This window comes from Erpetoichthys calabaricus, chromosome 4, assembly GCF_900747795.2.
Source record: "Erpetoichthys calabaricus chromosome 4, fErpCal1.3, whole genome shotgun sequence".
In the NCBI taxonomy this organism is placed as follows: domain Eukaryota; kingdom Metazoa; phylum Chordata; class Cladistia; order Polypteriformes; family Polypteridae; genus Erpetoichthys; species Erpetoichthys calabaricus.
Window position 1 is genome coordinate 67,368,528 of NC_041397.2, and position 20,809 is coordinate 67,389,336.

At 38.9% G+C, this 20,809-nt stretch overlaps 1 protein-coding gene across 2 annotated transcripts in view; it reads left to right on the forward strand.

Annotated features, from left to right (window-relative positions):
* Positions 1–20,809, forward strand: part of LOC114650105 (dTDP-D-glucose 4,6-dehydratase-like) — a 71,779-nt gene that overhangs the window by 40,837 nt on the left and 10,133 nt on the right. The window contains exons 5-10 of one of the 2 annotated variants that reach the window (XM_051926793.1): positions 2,303–2,445; positions 10,940–11,038; positions 16,713–16,772; positions 16,864–16,907; positions 17,560–17,725; positions 19,914–19,994. In XM_051926793.1, coding sequence (XP_051782753.1) covers positions 2,303–2,445; positions 10,940–11,038; positions 16,713–16,772; positions 16,864–16,907; positions 17,560–17,725; positions 19,914–19,979 — 578 coding nt within the window. In that variant the 3' untranslated portion in view covers positions 19,980–19,994. Of the gene's footprint in view, positions 1–2,302; positions 2,446–10,939; positions 11,039–16,712; positions 16,773–16,863; positions 16,908–17,559; positions 17,726–19,913; positions 19,995–20,667; positions 20,727–20,809 lie in introns of those variants that run through there. The other variant, XM_028799559.2, reaches the window with a different exon arrangement.

Genomic DNA, 20,809 nt, shown 5'->3' on the forward strand with positions numbered 1-20,809 from the left:
TCTCCAGCTCTGACGCGAGGTTTTGGATGTTCCCCAAATCAAGATGCTGCAGCTTTGAGGACAGATGTTGCATTTTTCGTTTGAAAGCATTAAATGAGCTAATCATATTGACCATGGAGTTCTCTTTTCCTTGCAGCTGTAAATTAAGCTCATTCATCATGTTGGTCAGATCAGAAAAAAAAATGCCAAGTCTAGCGGCCATTGATCGTTTTTAAGTTGCTTGTATTCTGCATGTTAAATGACAAGGAGAAACTCCTTTTTCTCCAGCCAGGGGTCTTGAAATCTCAGCAGGAATTTCTCCCTAGCCATCTGTCTCAACGAAGGCCTCTTTTATCATCTACATCTTGGAAGGACTTCTTATGCTTAATGATCGAGTGACTCACCCGGAACGATGCTTCGGTGTGTCTGCCTTTGCTTTTGAATTCAGCTGAGTGAAAAATGACGGCTGTCCGATTAACTGCGATTTTAGTTCCCTCTTCTTTCTCTTTCTCAGATCGCTTTTCGGAAGGAAGTCAGTTTCATAGTTTTTATGAACAGTTCGAAAGTGCCTTTCCACATGTTCCTTCTTTGGAATAGCAAGGATAGATTGACAGATCAGTCAAACGCATTTCGATTGTGACATTGTGAGAAAAAAATCCTCTTCCAATTCCACATCCAGCCCATACCCTTCCCAAACAATTTTTTTTTAAAATCCCTTCTTTAATCAATTTAAATTGAAAGGCTAACTAGATCATAGCCGGAGTTTTGCAGTTGCTCACGTGTTTGATCGTGCGTGCGGGATGACCAGTGTGTTAGAAGAAAAGAGATCTCAGACTGACCACTCAGTATGCCAATCAAGTGGCAAATGCCATAGGGAGGATATATGATAGACTAACGTTTAAAAAAATTTTTTTTGAATGCAACGCGATCTACCTGCACTACCTTTCCGATCTACCTGTCGATCGCAATCGACGCATTGGGCAGCCCTGCTCTAGTGCAACTCGCATGATATTGCCTGCCTTTTTTATCTTAATAATGTGTTACATTTTCTTGTACCATCCATTAGGAGTCTTTCTTGCTATTTGACCTATGGGTAAATAACCAGTGTTAATGGAAAGAATGAGCTATAAATGACTCCTTAACATATTTCCATCATTAATAAATTGGTTTACACAGAAAATAAGTAGTATACTCAGCAGTTTTCTGATAAATCAGTTTATGTATTCTTCATATGTTCATAAAGCATTGCTAGAGTTTGTGAGCCCCTTAGAACCTTTTTGAGTTCCTTCGTAAACCTGACCTTAACTGTGATGAGAACACAATAAAACTAACAAAAGTTATACTTTTCATTTATTTATTGATCAAAATTACTCAACATTAAATTACTTTGTTGGAAAAAAGTATATGAACTTATGCTTTCAGTTACCTGTGTGGCCCATTTTAGTAGTAATAACTTCAACTTTGTGATGTCATTGGGTTTCTTTCACAAACTCCTACTTCAAGTTCTCCCACAAAAATTTTAATGGATTGAGGACTTCACTTAGACTCTGCCTTAGAGTTAATTACTGCTCCACTGTGCCACCTGCAGTAAAACACATGCCCCAAAACTATATTGCTTTATAGATGCTTGCATATTCTTAGAATATCACTCATTGCTACATATACTCGACCATTTACCCACGTTCATAAACCTGTATTAAAAATATCGCACATGGAAACTCTACACCCCTTCACTCATCCCTCCCTGACATTGCTGTATAAGGACCACAGATTTCTGCTTATTTTCATTTTTATTGATTCAACTTTGTTAGTGCAATGATGTTTTTTTTTCTTTTTAATAATTATTACCACTTTATAAGCCCCTTTGTTTTTATCCGATGTACTCATGGTTATAAAATTAAGAAAGATGTTGATTTCACTTCTTTCTTGATTGAGTTATCTTGTAGCTACTTCAGTAATACCATTAGAGATGCTGTTTTGTCTTGTCATTCATTCTTTAAAAAGATTAAAAAATAATTCTAATGTTTAAATCTTCAGTGTTATTGACTATTATTTTTAAGCAAATTATAAAGTGTACTTTCATTCCTCAGAGTAAATGTTAAGTTAAATTCATCTTGCCAATGCTTTCATGTGAATGATGTTATTTTTATTGTTTTATTTTTTTACAGCTGTATTTCATTTGCTTTAAATGCTTACTTTTTGTTTAAATTTAATGGGTGGAAAGATACTCTATCATTTTTCAGATTTGTGAATATGAAAATGTTTTACATCAATACTGTCTCGTTGCTAAATCTGCAGTTATCTGCTGTTTTGCTTTTCATAGATCGTTCATTTTGGTGGTCTTCAAAATTTCACATTGTAAATGTGTATGGAACTTATGTACTTGTAAAAGAAGCACATGAAGCTGGGGTAGAAAGGTTTATCCATGTTAGCACAGATGAAGTTTATGGAGACAGCATCAATAAGGTGAGTTTTTTTTATCAGTATTCTAACATGTTATACATGTTACAGATGTATGTCCCTATAAAATGTTTCCTTATTTGTTTTTGTTTCTTTTAGTAAATGTCACTTTTCTTGATCATTATTTTATTTTTTAGTTGTAATAAATTTTTCAATTTTTTCAGATCATTTTTATGTGTAATTTTTATTCAGATATTTTCTTTTTAATATAAAAAAATAACTCCACACCTTAAAAAAGCTCAGACTCATTTGAACCAACTTCTGCTGAAAAAAGTATACAGTGGCATACAAAGGTTTGGGCACCCCTACTTAAAATGTCTGTTACTGTGAATAGTTAAGTGAGCAGAAGATGAACTGATCACCAAAAGGCATAAAGTTAAAGATGGCTCATTTCTTTTCAACATTTCATGCAAGATTAGTGTATTGTTTTTGTTTTGTACAATTATGCAGAGAAAAAAGGAAAGGACACCATTCAAAAGTTTGTGCACCCTAAGGTAGTTATTGTCTCAGATAATTTTTAAAATCTCAGACCTTAATTTGCTTATTAGGGCTATGGATTGTTCACGGTCAATTTTTGGAAAACTCCAGAGGCCTCATGCATAACAGCGTGCGTAGAATTCACACTGAAATTATGCCGTACAGACAAAAGCGGAAATGTGCGTATGCACAAAAGAATCTAGATTCTTAAATCTGTGTGTACTCCAACTTCCACATTCTTCTGCTATATAAATCCTGGTCAGCGTGAGAAGTAACGCACATGCACGTGCCTGCCGCCACTCCCCAACTCCTCCCAGAATTACGCCTCTTTGAATATGCAAATCAATATAAATAGCCCTTAAGCTCAGCATTCTGTGAAAAGACAATGGTAAAAGCACAGGGAAATAGAAAAGAAGAATTTCAGTGAGTACCAAGTGGAGGCAGTGATATAAACAAGAAAAGGAAATTGATCGAGTAACAGAGTGGCAGAGAAACCCGAAAGTTCAAGTTCAGAAAGTCGCAAAGTGTTCAAAATAAATGAAGTGGTCAGATATCAAAGTCGCAGTGAAAAGGCGAGTCATAGCCCACCATCTTGAGTGTCATATGGAAGCGTATTAGGGTACAGGAAAAAAAATAACAAAATAGGGACACAGTTGAAAAAAATGTCCAAATGTCAACTTTAATCTCGAAATTTCCACTTTGATGACAAAATAAAGTACATGATTAAAGTAGAACGTCATGAACTTCATCTTAAAATCGTTTAATTTACTAGTTTCTCAGATCCCATCGTAACTAATGTAGCACGTTAAATGCTTCTTTCTATGTGTTCTTTTATGTAGTCTGTGTGTGAATCACTACGTGCTGCTTAAACGGGCTTTCTCTTTCACCGACAGGACACAAAATACAGTGGAACCTCGGTTCACGAACGTCTCGGAACACGTACAAATCGGTTTATGACCAAAAAGTTTGCCAAACTTTTGCATCTGTTCATGACCACACACTCGGTATATGAACAAGCCAGTTTCCCTTTCGGTTTGTACGTGTTCAGTCTCTCCATGTGCATTTCCTGTGCAGTGAGCAAGAGAGAGCGAGAGAGCGCGACACACGAGAGAGAGAGAGACACACACACACAGGCGCGAGAGAGAGACACACACAGGCGAGCAAGAGAGAGAGAGAGAGAGAGACGCACGCACGCACACACACACACACACACGAGAGAGAGACACACACACATATACAGGCGCGAGAGAGAGAGACACACACACAGGCAGCGTGCGCGAGAGAGAGAGAGGGCTGGAAGCATAAGGTAGAGAAGGCAGTTAAAGAATGCACTGGGCTTGTTTTTGTTTTCACTTCTGTTTACAGCGATCGGTTTGTAGCATGCATTGTTGCAATGTTACTTTTCTTGGTGGTTTATTAAATTACGGATTTTTTTCAAATGTTAATTTTTTTCCCTGTTCTTAAAACTCATTAAAAAAAAAAAAGTGTTTTTAGCCAGCGGTTGGTAGCACTATAGCGCGAACTATTGCAGTGTTAGTTTTCTCTGTTGTTCAAGGTTTTCTCAGTGTTGTTCAATGTTTTTACATTTAGTTTACTATTACGCTGTGCATTCTATGGTTTAATCAACTATATTTGTGCTTAAAAACTTAAAAAATATATATATATATTTACATACAGTTCGTATGGTCTGGAACAGATTAATTGTATTTACATACAATCCTGTGGGGGAAATTACTTCGGTTCACGACCAAATCGGGTTACGACCACAGTTTTGGAACGAATTATGGTAATGAACCGAGGTTCCATTGTACATTTCATTCATGATATTACAGCTCTCTGAACAATTTAAATATTAAGTTGTATACTTGATATAATTTTCATAATGATAGGAATTAAAGCATGTATTACACAGGGGGGCAAGGTGGCGCAGTATTAGTGATGAGCTGGTGCCGTGTCTAGAGATTGTTCCTGCTGCTCCGTGCGCGACCTTCGATGAAATAATTTACTGCAGCAGTACTGTCTCTCTCAAACATACTAACTTCCAATTCCTGTCCTCGCATTTCTTTCTCCAAGTAACCAATCGTCACACAATCAGCTCTGTAATAGATGCCAAGCCATCTGTAAGCTTAGAACGCAGATTCTTCAAAACTTTTATGAAACATTGAAATATCTCCGTAGTACCTGTTTAATTATTCCATCCATCTATCCATCCAGGGTCACGCCAATCCCAGAAAGCATACAGCGCGGGGCAGGAACAATCCCTGAACGGGGCGCCAGGTTGTCTCTAGTGCTACGTCTCCGTGTCCTCACATGTTTAACTATTAACAATATACATAAGTTTTAAACTTCATTAAAATAATCTGTATAATGTAATAAACATGTTTTACTGCATTTCATCTTAAAAATACCAAGAGTTCCAAGAAGATAGCACTTAGAAATCTAAATCGACTTAGAAGCCAGTCGTCGTCATATGAAAATAAGCGCTTTATAAAGTGACTCGGGTTGTGCAATATTATAACTATAGTGCAAGTTTACAGTAAGGTGATTGTACTTATAAGTGCAAACAGTTCTACCAGGAACAATTGATGGACTGACTGAGTGTGTTTAGAACACTTGGGATGAAATTGTTTCTGAACCGCGAGGTCCCTATAGATTGAGCGCATGGTTGAGATGACGTGAGCAAGATGCTGTATACCGATAATCTGATCAGCTGCTGTACAGCTGTGATTCCACATTCAGATACAGTGGGTTAAATACTCAATGGTGCACTGGGAATAACAACACTAAAGCAGTGATGGATTTTGGATAGTTTGGCCATTATATGGTTACGGGTTGATTACAACGAGATGCCTTAAACTATAATAATAATAATTAATACATTTTATTTATATAGCGCCTTTCCCATGCTCAAGGCACTTACAGAATATAAGAAGAATGGCAGGGTATACAGTATATAGCGTTGTACAAACCAGATAAATAAAGAAGATTACAACAGTGAAATCGGAAGAAAAAAAAGCCTAACAGACAACATAATTGATGGTCTAGCGCACACACACATACAGGTTACATGAGCATCTTGACAGAGAAATAAACTGAGAGAAGGGTAATAATGTCAAGTAGAGCTAAAAGCCTTCCTGAACAGATGAGTTTTGAGTTGTTTTTTAAAAGAATTCATGGAGTCAGCTGACCTGATTAATAAACAATATGTGGTTAATTTCAGTGCATTTGATAAAGCCACGTCAGGGATGTGAATCTAAAAAGTAAAGGGAAACCACACAGAAACAGTAGCACTGCTTTGATGCTGGGTGCCGCCTGTTTGCAAAACCAAGCGGGAGAACTTGTGTATGCAAGGGATTGAGCTAGCGTGAAAATGTCTGTGGCTTTACGCCAAGTTTAGTTTTTATACATCACAATTTGAGCGTGGAAATGAGAGTATGCAACATTTTTGTGCGTACGCACCTTTTATACATAAGGCCCCAGGTGATGAAAATTGCAAAGCTGTATAAATTCTGACTTCTCAAACATTGTCCCAACAATCAGCAACCACAAGTTCATCTTAGCAGCTGCCTAGCACTCTGAAAAATAAAATAACTTTTGTTTACAAAGCAAGCGAAGGTTACAAGAAGTTAGCAAAGTGTTTTCAGGTAGCTGTTCCCTCATTTCTTTTTGTAATGTTATTAAGAAATGGCAGTTAATGTCATGTTGAAGTCTGGAAGGCCAAGAAAACTTTCTGAAAGAACTACTGGTTGGATTGCTAGAAAGGCAAATAAAGACCCCCCCATTTCACCGCAAAAAGACTTTCAGGAAGATTTAGCAGATTCTGGAGTGGTGTTGCACTGTTCTACTGTGCAGCAACATCTGAACAAATATGACCTTCATGATAGAGTCAGCAGAAGAAAACTTTTCTTGCATCCTAGCCCCAAAATGCACTGCCTGATGTTTGCAAAATATTTAAACAAGTCTAATGCATTTTGCAAACTACTCCTGTGGACTGATGAATCCAAGTAGAACTTTTTGACCACAATGTTTAAAGGTATGTTTGGGGGAAAAAAAAGGGTGCCAAATTCCAGAAAAAGAACAACTCACCAACTATTAAGAATGGTGGTGGATCCGTCATTCTTTGGGCTTGTGTTGTAGCCAGTGGCACATAGAACGTGTCATTGGTAGAAGAACGAATGAATTAAATAAATACCAACAAATTCTGGAAGCAAACATCACACCGTCTGTAAAAAGTTGAATTAAAAAAAAACATGGCTCCTACATCAAGATAATGATATGAAACACACCTCAAAATTTACAATGGAATACCTCAAGAGGCTGAAACTGACAGTTTTTCCAAGGCATACAATCTGTGGATAAATCTCAAAAGAGCAGTGCATGCAAGAGGGCCCAAAAATCTTGCAGAATTAGAAGCCTTTTGCAAGGATGAATGGGTGAAAATACTCCAAGCAAGAATTGAAAGACTATTAGCTGACTACAAGAAGTCTGTATAAGCTATGATACTTACCAAAGGGGGTGTTAATAAGTACTGACCATGTCCAGTGCCCAAACCTTTGCTTTAATTTTTTTGGTATTTTGTACCTGTGAATAATGGAAATAAAAATGTAATCTTGCTTAAAATATTAAAGAAATGTGTTATCAACAAAAGGCATAGTGTTAAAGATAAGTTAATTTTCTTCTCAACTATTCACAGTAACAGACATTTTAACCAAGGATGCCCAAACTTTTGTATGTCACTGTATATTTGTTCTGTCCTGTACGGGCCCTAAAATTATAATAGCAAGATGATATTAAAATTAGGCATCATGGAAGGCTGAGACTGATTATCCATCCATTTTCCAACCCGCTGAATCCAAACACAGGGTCACGGGGGTCTGCTGGAGCCAATCCCAGCCAACACAGGGCACAAGGCAGGAACCAATCCTGGGCAGGGTGCCAACCCACCGCAGTGAGACTGATTATTTTTATGAAAATCAAGATATTATATGTGTAGTACCCACTATTCAGGAATTTTGTGACCAATGGAGGAGACACAGCAAAAGTTGCAAAAAAGTGGGAATTTATTGTAGAACTTGCATTTTCTAGACAGGTTGAACAGATGGAGTTGACTTCAAGATAATAATACAAAAATAGTCAAGGCTATGTCCTTCTTGGTTTAATATTACAATGGTAATGTCCTAACTGAAATTTTATAATTGGTGGGGTCACCTCTCCAAAATAAGCACACTAAGAAGCCTTCTAGCTTACCTCCAGCCTTCCTGTATTATCATCAGGTAGTGAAACCCTTATAATCTTGGACCTGGGAATGCTTCAAGTGCCATCCGCTTTTTCCCAGAGGCCGTTCTGAGTCACACCTGTCTGTATACAATACTACACTTTCCAGAGTCCTTTGCTGGAGCTTATACTACTGCTGCCCGCAACTGTTCTGGGGGTCTGAAACAACTTCACCATATATCGCTGCAGTCCTTCTATTAATTGGGCATCCTGGCTGCTTAATGTACTATTTGAACTCTCATGCGTAACGCATCAAAGTTACCTCCTTTATCCCTTTTCCCCTTACACTGTCTAAAACATGAAATTGCTATTACTTTTCATATTAAAAAGTCTCAACATCATATCACTAGTCAACTTCCAATCCATTTTGGCTGATCTTATACATTCTGTGGCCATTGTCTAACTGAAATAAGAAGAGCTCTCAGTATCAGTTTTCTCTGCAGCCATACCTATTTTTAGATGATCACAATGTAATGCAGCCAAGTCTGCCAAGCACAACTCAACATTTTTCTGTTAAATTCTTGGCTTGAAGACACTGAACAACACAAATGAAAGATACTGTGAGGGAATGAGATAGTTAAGAGCTTCTTTATTATGGCACTGTTTGAGTGAACATGATTGTCATCATCAGAAAGTTACTGGGCAATAGCAGCATCCATGCCCAGGTGGCAAAGTTGAAACTTTATTTTAACAGCATGAATGTCCATCATAAACTAATTCTGTTAAAAAGCACCTGAATGATTAGCAGTGGTTGTGGACTAGTGTTTCATGAGCAGCTGAAACAAAAGTAGAAGTTTTTGGCTAACAACTTTTCACAGAATTCTGCAGTAATAACCTCAAGCCAACTGTCAGACTTTTGTCTGAAATTCTATACACACATTTCAAACGTGTGCAAGTTTTATAAATCTGACCTCAGATTGAATAGCTGGAGTTGGAATTTGGCCTTTCTGACAGGGTCTAGGAGACTTTTCCACTCCAGCTTGATTGGAGGACGTGATTTGCATTTGGCCCGTTGCAGTCGAAGTTTGAGCTTGGCCCGTACAAGGTAATGGTCCGATCCACAGTCTGGACCGCGCATCGCCCGGACGTCCTTGAGCGATGATCGAAACCGGGAGTTGACCAAAATGTAGTCCAAAACTGCAGAATCCTTGCCAGCTGGGTTTCGCCATGTGAGTTGATGTTTCAGAGGATGCTGGAAGTGGCTGTTTCCCACAAGGAGGTCGTTGGCACTGGCGATGGATAGAAGACGCAATCCATTGTCATTAATATGTCCATGTCCAAATTGACCCATCGAGTTTTCCCATCCCGTTCGATCTGTGCCGATGTGCGCATTAAAATCACCAGCCAGGAGGATCACATCAGTCTGTGGGAGGGAATCCAGCGTTTGTTGTAGTTGATTGTAGAAATCATCTTTGACTGGATCCTGACAGGTCTCTGTTGGAGCGTAGACGGAGATAATGTGGGTTTTGATAGTGCCTTTAATGGTGAGGACTGCTAGGCGGTCGGATATTGATTGGAATGCGATCACACTCCTGGCCGCGTGACTGGTAACCATAAATCCGACACCTGCCTCTCTTTTGTCTCCACCTGAGTAGAAAAGTGTCATTTGATCGTCGATGGCCGGTGGTTGGACAACCATCATCCCTGATCCTGTGATTCGTAATTCCGATATCGCTGTGATGGTAATTTTGCAGGTTGTCAATTCCTTCGCGATGATTTCTTTTTGTCCGACATGGTGACCAGTTCGTACGTTCCATGCGCCGATGCAAAGTTCTATTTTCGGCGTGCAGAGTTTGGGTCTTTGGCCAGTAGCCCACTTCACACCAGTACCCTGGCTCCTCGACACTGGCGCATCGGCTGCCCCGGATGTGGTAGCATGAATCGCAATACTTGAGTTTCGATTATCCATTGGTTTCGTGCCTAGTTTCCCCGGTTTCCCGGTTCTGGCCACCTCGGCAGGGCGACCACCTTCCTTCTTTTGCAGCCGGGCTTAGGACCGTCCTTGGCGTCCCTTGTAGTAAAGCATAATTCATCAGTTGGCACCATTTTTGAGACTGGCTACCTCTCTGTTCGCGGGTCAAAGGGGAAAAAAAAGAGTAGAACCCACATTTACAAAAGCGCCTCTCAAGCAGGACACTCCTCATCATTCAGTGTTCAGTGTAGATCTATATATGTGATTGATTCTGTGATTGAATCTAAATGGTAAAACACAAGGTTGAAAATGTATTACTGATAAACAACAAAAGCAAATGTCCCTTTTATTTCTAATTTTATTTGAAAATTGTTGTAAACCTGAGCACTAACTTTACGGCTTGAAATAATAAGTAACTTTGTCAAAGTTAAGATTTGTTTCCAAGTTGTTTTTTTTTTTCAAATCAAAACATAACTTGCTTACAATGTTGTCTATTTTGATGCATATTGATGTATTGTATTATTTCTGTACAGTAAGATACTTTTTTCAGAATAAGTTTCTAACAGACTGAGAATATTAGATTATAAAAATTATTACAACTGACAAAATAATGTGGTTAACTGCTTCATGCAAACCTTATTGCCTTGAGGCTAAATTTTGGATCATAAAGCACACACAAGTATTCTACTTATTTTACTTTGCTGTGGCTGTTAAAAATGAAAGCACTTAGAAACAGGGTTATCTCTTGGAAAGTGCCCTAAATATAAGACACTTAACTTGCTTTTTAAATATTTAGTAGTTTTTTTAAAGAGTATTAAATATGTTTCTTTTTTGCAGGAGTTTGATGAATCCTCACCATTGAGACCTACAAACCCATATGCTGCATCAAAAGCTGCTGCAGAATGTGTAATATTGTCGTTCTGGAAAAGGTACAAGGTATAAGAAACTGGTTGTTTATAAATACTGTTCTGGATCTGTACTCTCATTTAGAAGTGGATTCATTAGAAAATGAGCTTGCACACCAGTTGGACTATTTGAAATGTGTAAGATTTTCTAAATATGTGACTCTTAAGTAAATTCACATATAGTCACTTTTAAGACCACACATGCCAACACATACAAATACAAGTACTTATGCTTACGTGGTAATTGAAGGTAAAAAAAAAACCACACTTTGGTGGGAGGATTAAACCGTACAAATTGCGTTTTGATTTTCTGGTTTGCTGTCCTAAGGCTGGAGGCTAAGGTGTTAATTCTGAAAAGGAAGCTTCTTAGTAAATTTCCGTTTGAGTCTGATTTCACTTTGAACCTATTGGTCCCACAAGAACAGTGTTGCACTGATTATGGTATGATCTTACTGGGGCGTAGGGCAGTGAGCAACAAAAATAACCATCATCCATTTATCTAAGAAAATTCAATAAAATGAATGACTCGCCTCTTGCATGACTGTCCATTTGACTTATGTAGCAGAATGCACATGCAAAATGTAGCGCAATTTTGCAGCAGTTTCTGTAGAAACAAGTGAAAGCAGAAGCAATATAGCTGTCATTTTAGAAAGACGTGAATTTTGTCAAAGTCCTCCAATCACTGCCAGTAAGACTTAAGGACTGCCATATTTTATTGCATGTATGTTATACACTTACAGTTTACCTATCCACCGCTTTTTGACAAAGCATATTCTGAAACATTTATTATTTTTCTCATTAGTTGGATTTTTTGTTTTTATCTGTAGAATTGGGAAGCAATCACATACTAATTGATGCTCCAGTAGCAGACTCCCCACATCTGTACTTTCCCAACATAAAGATTTAGGGTATTTATCTTAACATATGTGTGTTCTTTGATAAGGTCATGATTTAAAGGAAGTTTACTGTCTTTAGATTTCTTAAAAGGTCTTGTCAATTTTATTTCATTTAGAAATAAAAATATAATTGCCAGGTATTTCTGAGGTAGTGCTATACAAGCATGCAGTGCTGCGGTCTTATTTTCTTCTGTTCAGGTATGCATGTGGCTGTCTGCATCACATGTTAAAATTGTACATTTAAAATATATTTTGAACCCTGATTTAAACAAGCAGACCAGCATGTAGGGGATTTTTTTGAGATAAAGGAGTCTATAAAATAAATAACCAAAATTTTGCAGATATTCCATAGAATGTAGCATTTTGTCCAACAGTCGTTTCACTTTTTAAAATAAAACACAACTCAATTGGCTGCGGTGGGTTGGCACACTGCCTGGGATTGGTTCCTGCCTTGTGCCCTATGTTGGCTGGGATTGGCTCCAGCAGACCCCCGTGACCCTGTGTTCGGATTCAGCGGGTTGGAAAATGGATGGATGGACAACTCAATTGGTCATTTTAGGCATGTTCCATCCAAACTAGGAAACTACTATTGTTTAATATTCTTGCATGACCTGTGTTTCTAATGAGTTTGCATGCAGTATGTGTGAGGATCTTGCAGATTTGGTTGCGACTGCCGATCCTAATGTGATGTGGGAGACCTTCCATGACAAGACCCCGAAGGTTGCTGAGGGTTGTGTTGGTGTTACCGGTGTTCCCAGAAGGAGGTGTTTCATTTCGCAGGGCACCCTGGATATCATCGAGAGGCTGTCCTCCTGGCATTGCAAGCAATCTTTGCTTCCATTTGGGAGACTGGCATCATCCCAACTGACTGGAAAACAGGACTTATCGTCCCTATCTGGAAAGGGAAGAGTGATCGCCCAGATTGCGGCAACTACAGGGGGATAACATTGCTCTCTGTGCCGGGTAAGGTCCTTGCTAGGGTCGTCCTCAATATGATCTGTGGTCACTTGCTTACCTACCAGCGACCGGAACAGTCTGGTTTTACGCCTAAAAAGTCTACCATCGACTGCATCCTGGCACTGAGGGTTCTCATGGAGTGCAAACGTGAATATTGGCAGAGTTTCTTTGCAGCCTTTGTCAATTTTCGTAAGGCATTTGACTCAGTTGTTCGAGCTGCCCTGTGGGACATCCTGAGGGTTCGGGAGATCCCCTTGAGGTTGCTGGATATCATCGCCGGCCTATACACTGGTACTGTGAGTGCTGTGCATAGTGGAGGCTTAACCTCTCTGTTTTCCCAGTTGATTCTGGGGTTTGTCAGGGGTGTGTTTTTGCTTCTACTCTGTTCAATGCTTGTATGGACTAGGTGTTGGGCAAGGTCGTGGGGTCCAGCAGCTGTGGGGCATCTGTTGGTGAAGAAAGAGTCACGGATATTGACTTTGCTGACGATGCTGTGATCTTCTGTGTCAAGAGGTTTGCTTAACTTGGTAGTGACATTCATGTCTCTGGTGACTCTTCCTATGAAGTCAGTAAACGGATTGGGAAAGCATGGGGGGTCATGAGGTCGCTGGAAAGGTGTGTGTGGCGCTTCCGATATCTATGCAAAAGGACGAAGGTCCAAGTCTTTAGAGTCCTGGTGCTTCATGTCTTGCTATATGGTTGCGAGACATGGACGCTATCCAGTGACCTGAGACGAAGACTGGACTCCTTTGGTACTGTCTCTCTCCGGAAAATCCTTGGGTACCGTTGGTTTGACTTTGTGTCAAATGAGCAGTTGCTTATGGAGTCCTGAATGAGGCACATTACCTGCATTGTGAGGAAGCGTCAGTTACGGCACTACGGCGTGTTTCCTCGAGGGTGGTCCAGCTCGTAAGATCCTCATTGTTGGGGATCTGAGTGGCTGGACTAGGCCAATGGGTCGCCCACGTAACACCTGGCTGCGGCAGATAGAGGGTCAATTCTGTAGGGTGGGACTGGACCGTGTTTCTGCCTGGGGGGTTGCCAACTGGGATCCCGAGTTGTTTCGTTGTGTACTGGGTGCGGCAACACACTGTGCCAGTGCATGCTCCCCAGCTTGACTTGACTTTGTCCTTGTAATTACTCTATTCTTGCTTTCATTCAGCAGCTGGTGAAGACAATGTAAAAAGAAGATATAAAAGTCTAAATCAGGTAGTGAGAATTACTAAGAACAGAAAAGTAAATTAGAAAATGTAAAAAAATGAGACCAAAAATGCTGAAAGAGTATATGTTTTCTGGCTGTGTGTTCCCCATGTAGCAGTAGTACATACCATTGAGTGCCACAATCAGTTGGCAAAAGATGATTCCTAGTGTACTGCCCACCTAGCCAATACATCCACCAAACTGGCTTATCACAGTGACAGTTAAGTCTTTTGGGCAAGGTAGTAGCAATAATTCTGGTGTGAGTGATTTTTTTTTTTTTACCCTGTACTTTGGCCAGACTTAATAACTTCATCAGAAAAGATATACTGAAAATCAATTCTTTGAAAATCAAAGGTTGAAAATCATAACTTGCAAGTGAAAGATTGTTCATTGCCGAAAACAGATGGATGTCATTTGAAACAGGCTAATTATTTACACATAGTGAGTTGTCACACTGTGCCTAGATTATGGTTAGATTATTCTTTTTCTATAGTAAAGATACTGTTTTGTGTTTTTGTAGCAAGTTAATTGAGATTTTAAAGGGAATCTTGACTCAGGGTTTTTCTAATTAGATCAAGTTGTCTCAAAGACTATCTGAACACAAGCAATATCTTTCTCATGTTGTAATTATTTTGAAATGGAAAGCTCTCAAACTAGCCATTTTAACCAGCAGTTCCATTGATTACAATGTCCCGACTGAGAGACAACATGTACATGCTGTACTTTCCAGAATTTTGGATTGTGTGCTGTTTCTTTCCTCATAGAATCTAACATTTTGGGGGCACTGTTGATCAATTACACAGAGAGACCAATGGTAATTTTCAAATTGTTGGAATTGCTGGGAAGATATCCCACAGATTGGCTCATTATTTAAATCGTGGTAGCAGCATTCATTGTTTTAGCAAAGATAGTCATAAAGAGTTCATCATATGACTACAGATGAAAAAGTAAAACTACACAAGAGCTTCCTCGAATTTGTGAACTAGAAAATACAACTGTTGAAGCACTTGCCAAACTGTCGCTGAAATGACTAAACGAATATGATACTAGAATAGAACACTATAGGGGACAATGCAATAATAATAGTACACACGTTGTAAGGTTTGGGCCAGAATGAAGTTGGTGAATGAGTGAACAGTATACATGTCCTGTTGCCCCATGACTGAAATCTTGCCGTTGAAAATGCTGCTAAATCCTCCATTCTAGCCAAGAACTTCTTTAGAATACTGAATAGGCTTTAAAAGTATTTGAAAAATCAACAAAAATAAGGCAGTTTATTTTTCAGAGTCCATCTATCCATCCATTTTCCAACCCGCTGAATCCAAACACAGGGTCACGGGGGTCTGCTGGAGCCAGTCCCAGCCAACACAGGGCACAAGGCAGGAACCAATCCCAGGCAGGGTGCCAACCCATCGCAGGACACACACAAACACACCCACACACCAAGCACACACTAGGGCCAATTTAGAATCGCCAATCCACCTAACCTGCATGTCTTTGGACTGTGGGAGGAAACCCACGCAGACATGGGGAGAACATGCAAACTCCACGCAGGGAGGACCTGGGAAGCGAACCCAGGTCTCCCAACTGTGAGGCAGCAGCGCTACCCACTGCGCCACCGTGCCGACCCTTCTTCAGAGTCATATGCATCAATTTAATTTGACATCACTGTCAAAAACAAGCTGAAGCACACACGCTGATGTCTTAAACAGAGTGTTTCAGCAAATACCGGAGCTTGGGGATTCTGTGATGAAATGTCTGCGGTGAAGCAAGATTTTTAAATAGGTAATCGCGTCTTAGAACATGCAGGCTATTTGCACACTGCACTCTGGGATTGATTGGGGTGCTTGACTGATTGCGCATTCTCATGAAAATGCAAGTGGGTCAGGCAGGTGCCTCATTTGCACCTCAAATTGAGTGGAGGACAGCACCTGCACTCAGTCAGGCAGTATAAAAGGAACCTGCACGGTAGAAAGGGTGAATCAAATCAGAGCAAAAAGAGAATGAGAGAAGAGAGGTTAAGGAAGGAGAAAGAGGCAGGATGACGAGAAGCCCATGTCATGGGGAAAGGAGGAAGGTGGTCAGGTGTATGCCCTGAGGACGTGTGGGGCTGGCAAAGGGGTGCTCTAGCTGAGAAACACAGAGAGGAATAGGAGTGGCCCCATTGTACAGCATCTCCCATTTAGATGCCGACGGACTAGCTGATGGAGACATGAATGGGGCTTGGTGGGTAGTCCTATGGAAGCCGACGGGCTAGCAGTAAGAACCTGAACTCAGAGTTTAGTGGATGACTGCACCTGTCAGCGAGCTTCTCCTCATGCTACAAGGTGCTGATGGGATAAGCTGAGCAGACACAATATTTTGGAAGGAGGCATTGGGACTTGTCTGTTTTAATTGAGAAACTTGCCTGGGATTTTAACCTCAGTTTAATGAAATTAATTATTGCTTGTTTCTAATCTCCACATGGAACCTTTATTTTAATTATTTACTGAAGATCTAGCACTGCACTTTTGAGTGTTGTTGTTTTTGTTTGTTTTTTGTTAAAAGCATTTGCACAATTGTTTCTAATGACAAATTGTTGCTCACATTCAACTTATTGCTGTTTATTATTTTGTGCTTAGATATATTGACATACAGTACTTGCTTTTGCAGTTTCCAGTTATTATTACCAGAAGCAGTAATGTTTATGGTCCACAGCAGTACCCAGAAAAAGTATGTTCAAATCTTTAAATTAGCCTAAATCTTTAAAATGTCTTTATCACTGCTATTATGTGAATCTAAAAATTTGTTTTTGTTGATTTAGGTCATTCCTAGATTCATCTCATTGCTACAGCATGGCAGAAAGTGGTAAACCTGCATACAATTAAGTTTTATAGTTTTTTTTTATTTTTTTTATTCATAAACATTTTGCTCCAAATAAAATAAATATATGCCATTCATTCCAAAGGTATTGAATACATTTTAATGATTTACTTTGCTACTGTCATATATTTTCTGAATGTTTGTTCAGTTATTCAATGTATAACATTGTGCAACCTGTAGTTTCTTCACTATTTCTTAGTCTCTACTGTAATATGAGTGTGTAATACTGAATAACGAAACTAACCTCTAAGTTAACCATATTTTAATATAATGTTAATGCAGATCCTTACTGTTAAGTTTTTTTTTTTTTGGTCTCTTGCCTCATCTGTTTTTCTCCAGTATAATTAAATAGAAATACGGCATTTATATATATATATATATGTATGTATATATATATATATATGTATGTATGTGTATGTGTATATATATATATATATATATATATATATATATATATATATATATATATATATATATATATATATATATATATATATATATATATATATATTGTTTGGTTTTTTTTTTTATTCTGGAAAATGTTTAGTGTTGCCATAACTCACACTGCACAAAAGTCCTTTCAGTTTCTACATTTTTGCTTCTTTTTTTTAAATTTCAAACTAACTTCTGATTTCAGCTGTATTCATGGCTCAGGGCTTCAAGCACGCAATTTTCTGTATGCCGCAGATGTCACCGAAGCATTTCTCATTGTTCTGGAAAAGGGAGTGCCTGGAGAGATTTATAATATAGGCACAAAGTTTGAGCTGTCCATTATCCAATTGGCAAAGGAGTTGATTAAACTGGTAGGTCAATATTTTTTATTGTAACTATTACTGCTTCTGCCATAAGATGAATTAAAAAATGCATAAACTATTCGTTCAGGATTGTTTCACAATAGTGACATGCTGTTATTTGAGCCAGACATTTGTTGTAGAGCTGTATTAAAAATAAATAAATAACTTTCCAAATATGTCACCTTCAAAGCTTAGTGTATGGCTTTGTGTTAATTTATGCCTTAAAATTAACTAAGTGCATATACAAAGAGTTTTCAAATAAATATGGTCCATTTATGTGAGACTGAAAGAAATCCAGGTGTCCTGTCCATTTCCCTATTTTTGGGCATTTGCAATTTTATATGTTTCATTACTGATGGCTATCTTCCTGATAGGTATAACTGACAATTTATTTTGTGGTTGTTGAGCTTACAGTCATGGCCGAAATTATCGGCACCCCTGGAATTTTCCCAGAAAATGTACCATTTCTCCCAGAAAATTGTTGCAATTACAAATGTTTTGGTATACAAGTTTATTTCTTTTATGTGAACAACATTGTTATGTTGGAATAACACAAAAAACAGAGAAAAAAAAGCCAAATCTGACATCATTTCACACAAAACTCTAAAACCGGGCTGGACAAAATTATTGACACCCTCAACTAAATATTTGGTTGCATGCCCTTTGGAAAAAATAACTGAAATCATGCGCTTCCTATAACCATCAACAATCTTGTTACACCTCTCAACTGGAATTTCTGACCACTCATCTTTTGAAAACTGCTCAAGGTCTCTCAGATTTGAAGGGCGCCTTCTCCCAACAGCAATTTTGAGATCTCTCCATAAGTGTTCAATTGGATTTAGATCCGGACTCATTGCTGGCCACTTCAGAACTCTCCAGCGCTTTGTTTTCAACCATTTCTGGGTGCTTTTAGAGGTATGTTTGGGGTCATTGTCCTGCTGGAACACCCATGACCTCTGACGCAGACCAGGCTTTCTGACACTGAGCCCTACATTGCACCCCAATATCTTTTGGTAGTCTTCAGATTTCATGACGCCTTCCACACAGTCAAGGCATCCAGTGCCAGAGGCAGCAAAACATCCTCAAAACATCTTAGAACCTCCACCATGTTTGACTGTAGGTACTGTGTTCTTTTCTTCATAGGCCTCATTCCATTTTCTGTAAACAGTAGAATGATGAGCTTTACCAAAAAGCTCTACCTTGGTCTCATCTGTCCACAAGACGTTCGCCCAGAAGGATTTTGGCTTCCTCAAGTACATTTTGGCAAACTCCAGTCTGGCTTTTTTATGTTTCTGTGTCAGCAATGGGGTCTTCCTGGCTCTCCTGCCATAGCGTTTCATTTCATTCAGCTGTCGACGGATAGTTCGAGCTGACACTGATGCACCCTGAGTCTGCAGAACAGCTTGAATATGTTTTGAAGTTGATTGGGGCTATTTATCCACCATTCGGACTATCCTTCATTGCAGTCTTTTATCAATTTTTCTCTTCCGTCCGTGTCCAGGGAGATTAGCTACAGTGCTATGTGTTGTGAACATCTTGATTATGTTGTGCACAGTGGACAAAGAAACATGAAGATCTCTGGAGATGGACTTGTAGCCTTGAGATTTTTGGTATTTTTCAACAATTTTTGTTCTCAAGTCCTCAGACAATTCTCTGCTGTTCTTTCTGTTCTCTATGCTTAGTGTGGCACACTCAGACACACAACAGAAAGGCTGAGGCAACTTTTCTCCATTTTAACTGGCTTCAGGTGTGATTGCTGTATTGCCAGCACCTGTTTCTTGCCACAGGTGAGTTCAAACGAGCATCATATGCTTGAAATAAAACGATTTACCCACAATTTTGAAAAGGTGCCAATAATTTTGTCCGGCCCATTTTTGGAGTTCTGTGTGACATAATGTCAGATTTGGCTTTTTTTCTCTGTTTTTTTGTGTTGTTCCAATGCACATAAAGGAAATAAACATGTGTATACCAAAACATTTGTAATTGCAACAATTTTCTGGGAGAAATGGTGCATTTTCTGGGAAAACTCCAGGGGTGCCGATAATTTCGGCCATGACTGTAGGTATTTTAAATAGGATGAGTTTTTTTTCCTTAGCATTTTGTCCAGCATGTTTCTACTTGCACAACAAACGTATGCAATTGCGTGAAAGAGACAATACATTCAGTGTCATTCTTTGTGCCTTTTTGTGTGAACCAGACTACACCATTTTGCAAGAGCTGCAACAGCCTAAGGACAAGAACCAGGCAGAACTTCAGAGACTAGCAGAGAAAAATTTGCTACCTGTTGCTGCTGTGAGGCTCAGGGAAACTAGTTTGCATGTGAGAGAAATGTTAAATAATTGTTGTTGAGCAGAAATGTCTGTGCTGCAGAGACCAAGATTTGACACTTTCTGAGGCAGAGAAACTGCATATGCCCAATCAGGAGAATCAGCTTGTTATTTTTTCTTTCAGCAGATTCAGTTATTGGTCTTGTTTCAAATACAGTGTGATTGCATGGCTCGCTACATGCTAAAATATCACTTGTCAGATGTGAATTCATGTTCTTATCTGCAAACCTAGAAGCAAGGGACAATTTTTATACATTCACTGGCATTTACTCATTTCATTTACTTGACCATATTGCTTTCATTCACACTCAATATGTCAACAGTCATCTTAACGTCTTTGCTGGTATGGTAATTGGCAGCTGCTATTGCCTGTGTTACCATTGTACTCTGCAGTGTGTCCCACTTCAGCAAAACGTTTCCACTTTTAGAATTTTGTACCATTAGACCCCAACTTATATAATTTATCAATGAATCTATGACGTTACCAACAGACTTAAAGTGCTGGGATTTTTTATAATGTATTAGACAGTGGTGGACTTTTTATATTAGATTACTGCTGATTAATTACAGATCCAAAAAAAATATATGTACTTTAAATTTTCTTGTGCTTATCTATTTTTACAGATTAAAAACATTTCTTCTCACCGTGATGTGGAAAACTGGCTAGATTTTGTTCCCGACAGGTAAATGCAATTTATATATTTTTATAATATATACAGTATAGCAACTGGTTATGGCACTTCACCTGCTCGTAAATGGCAATAAT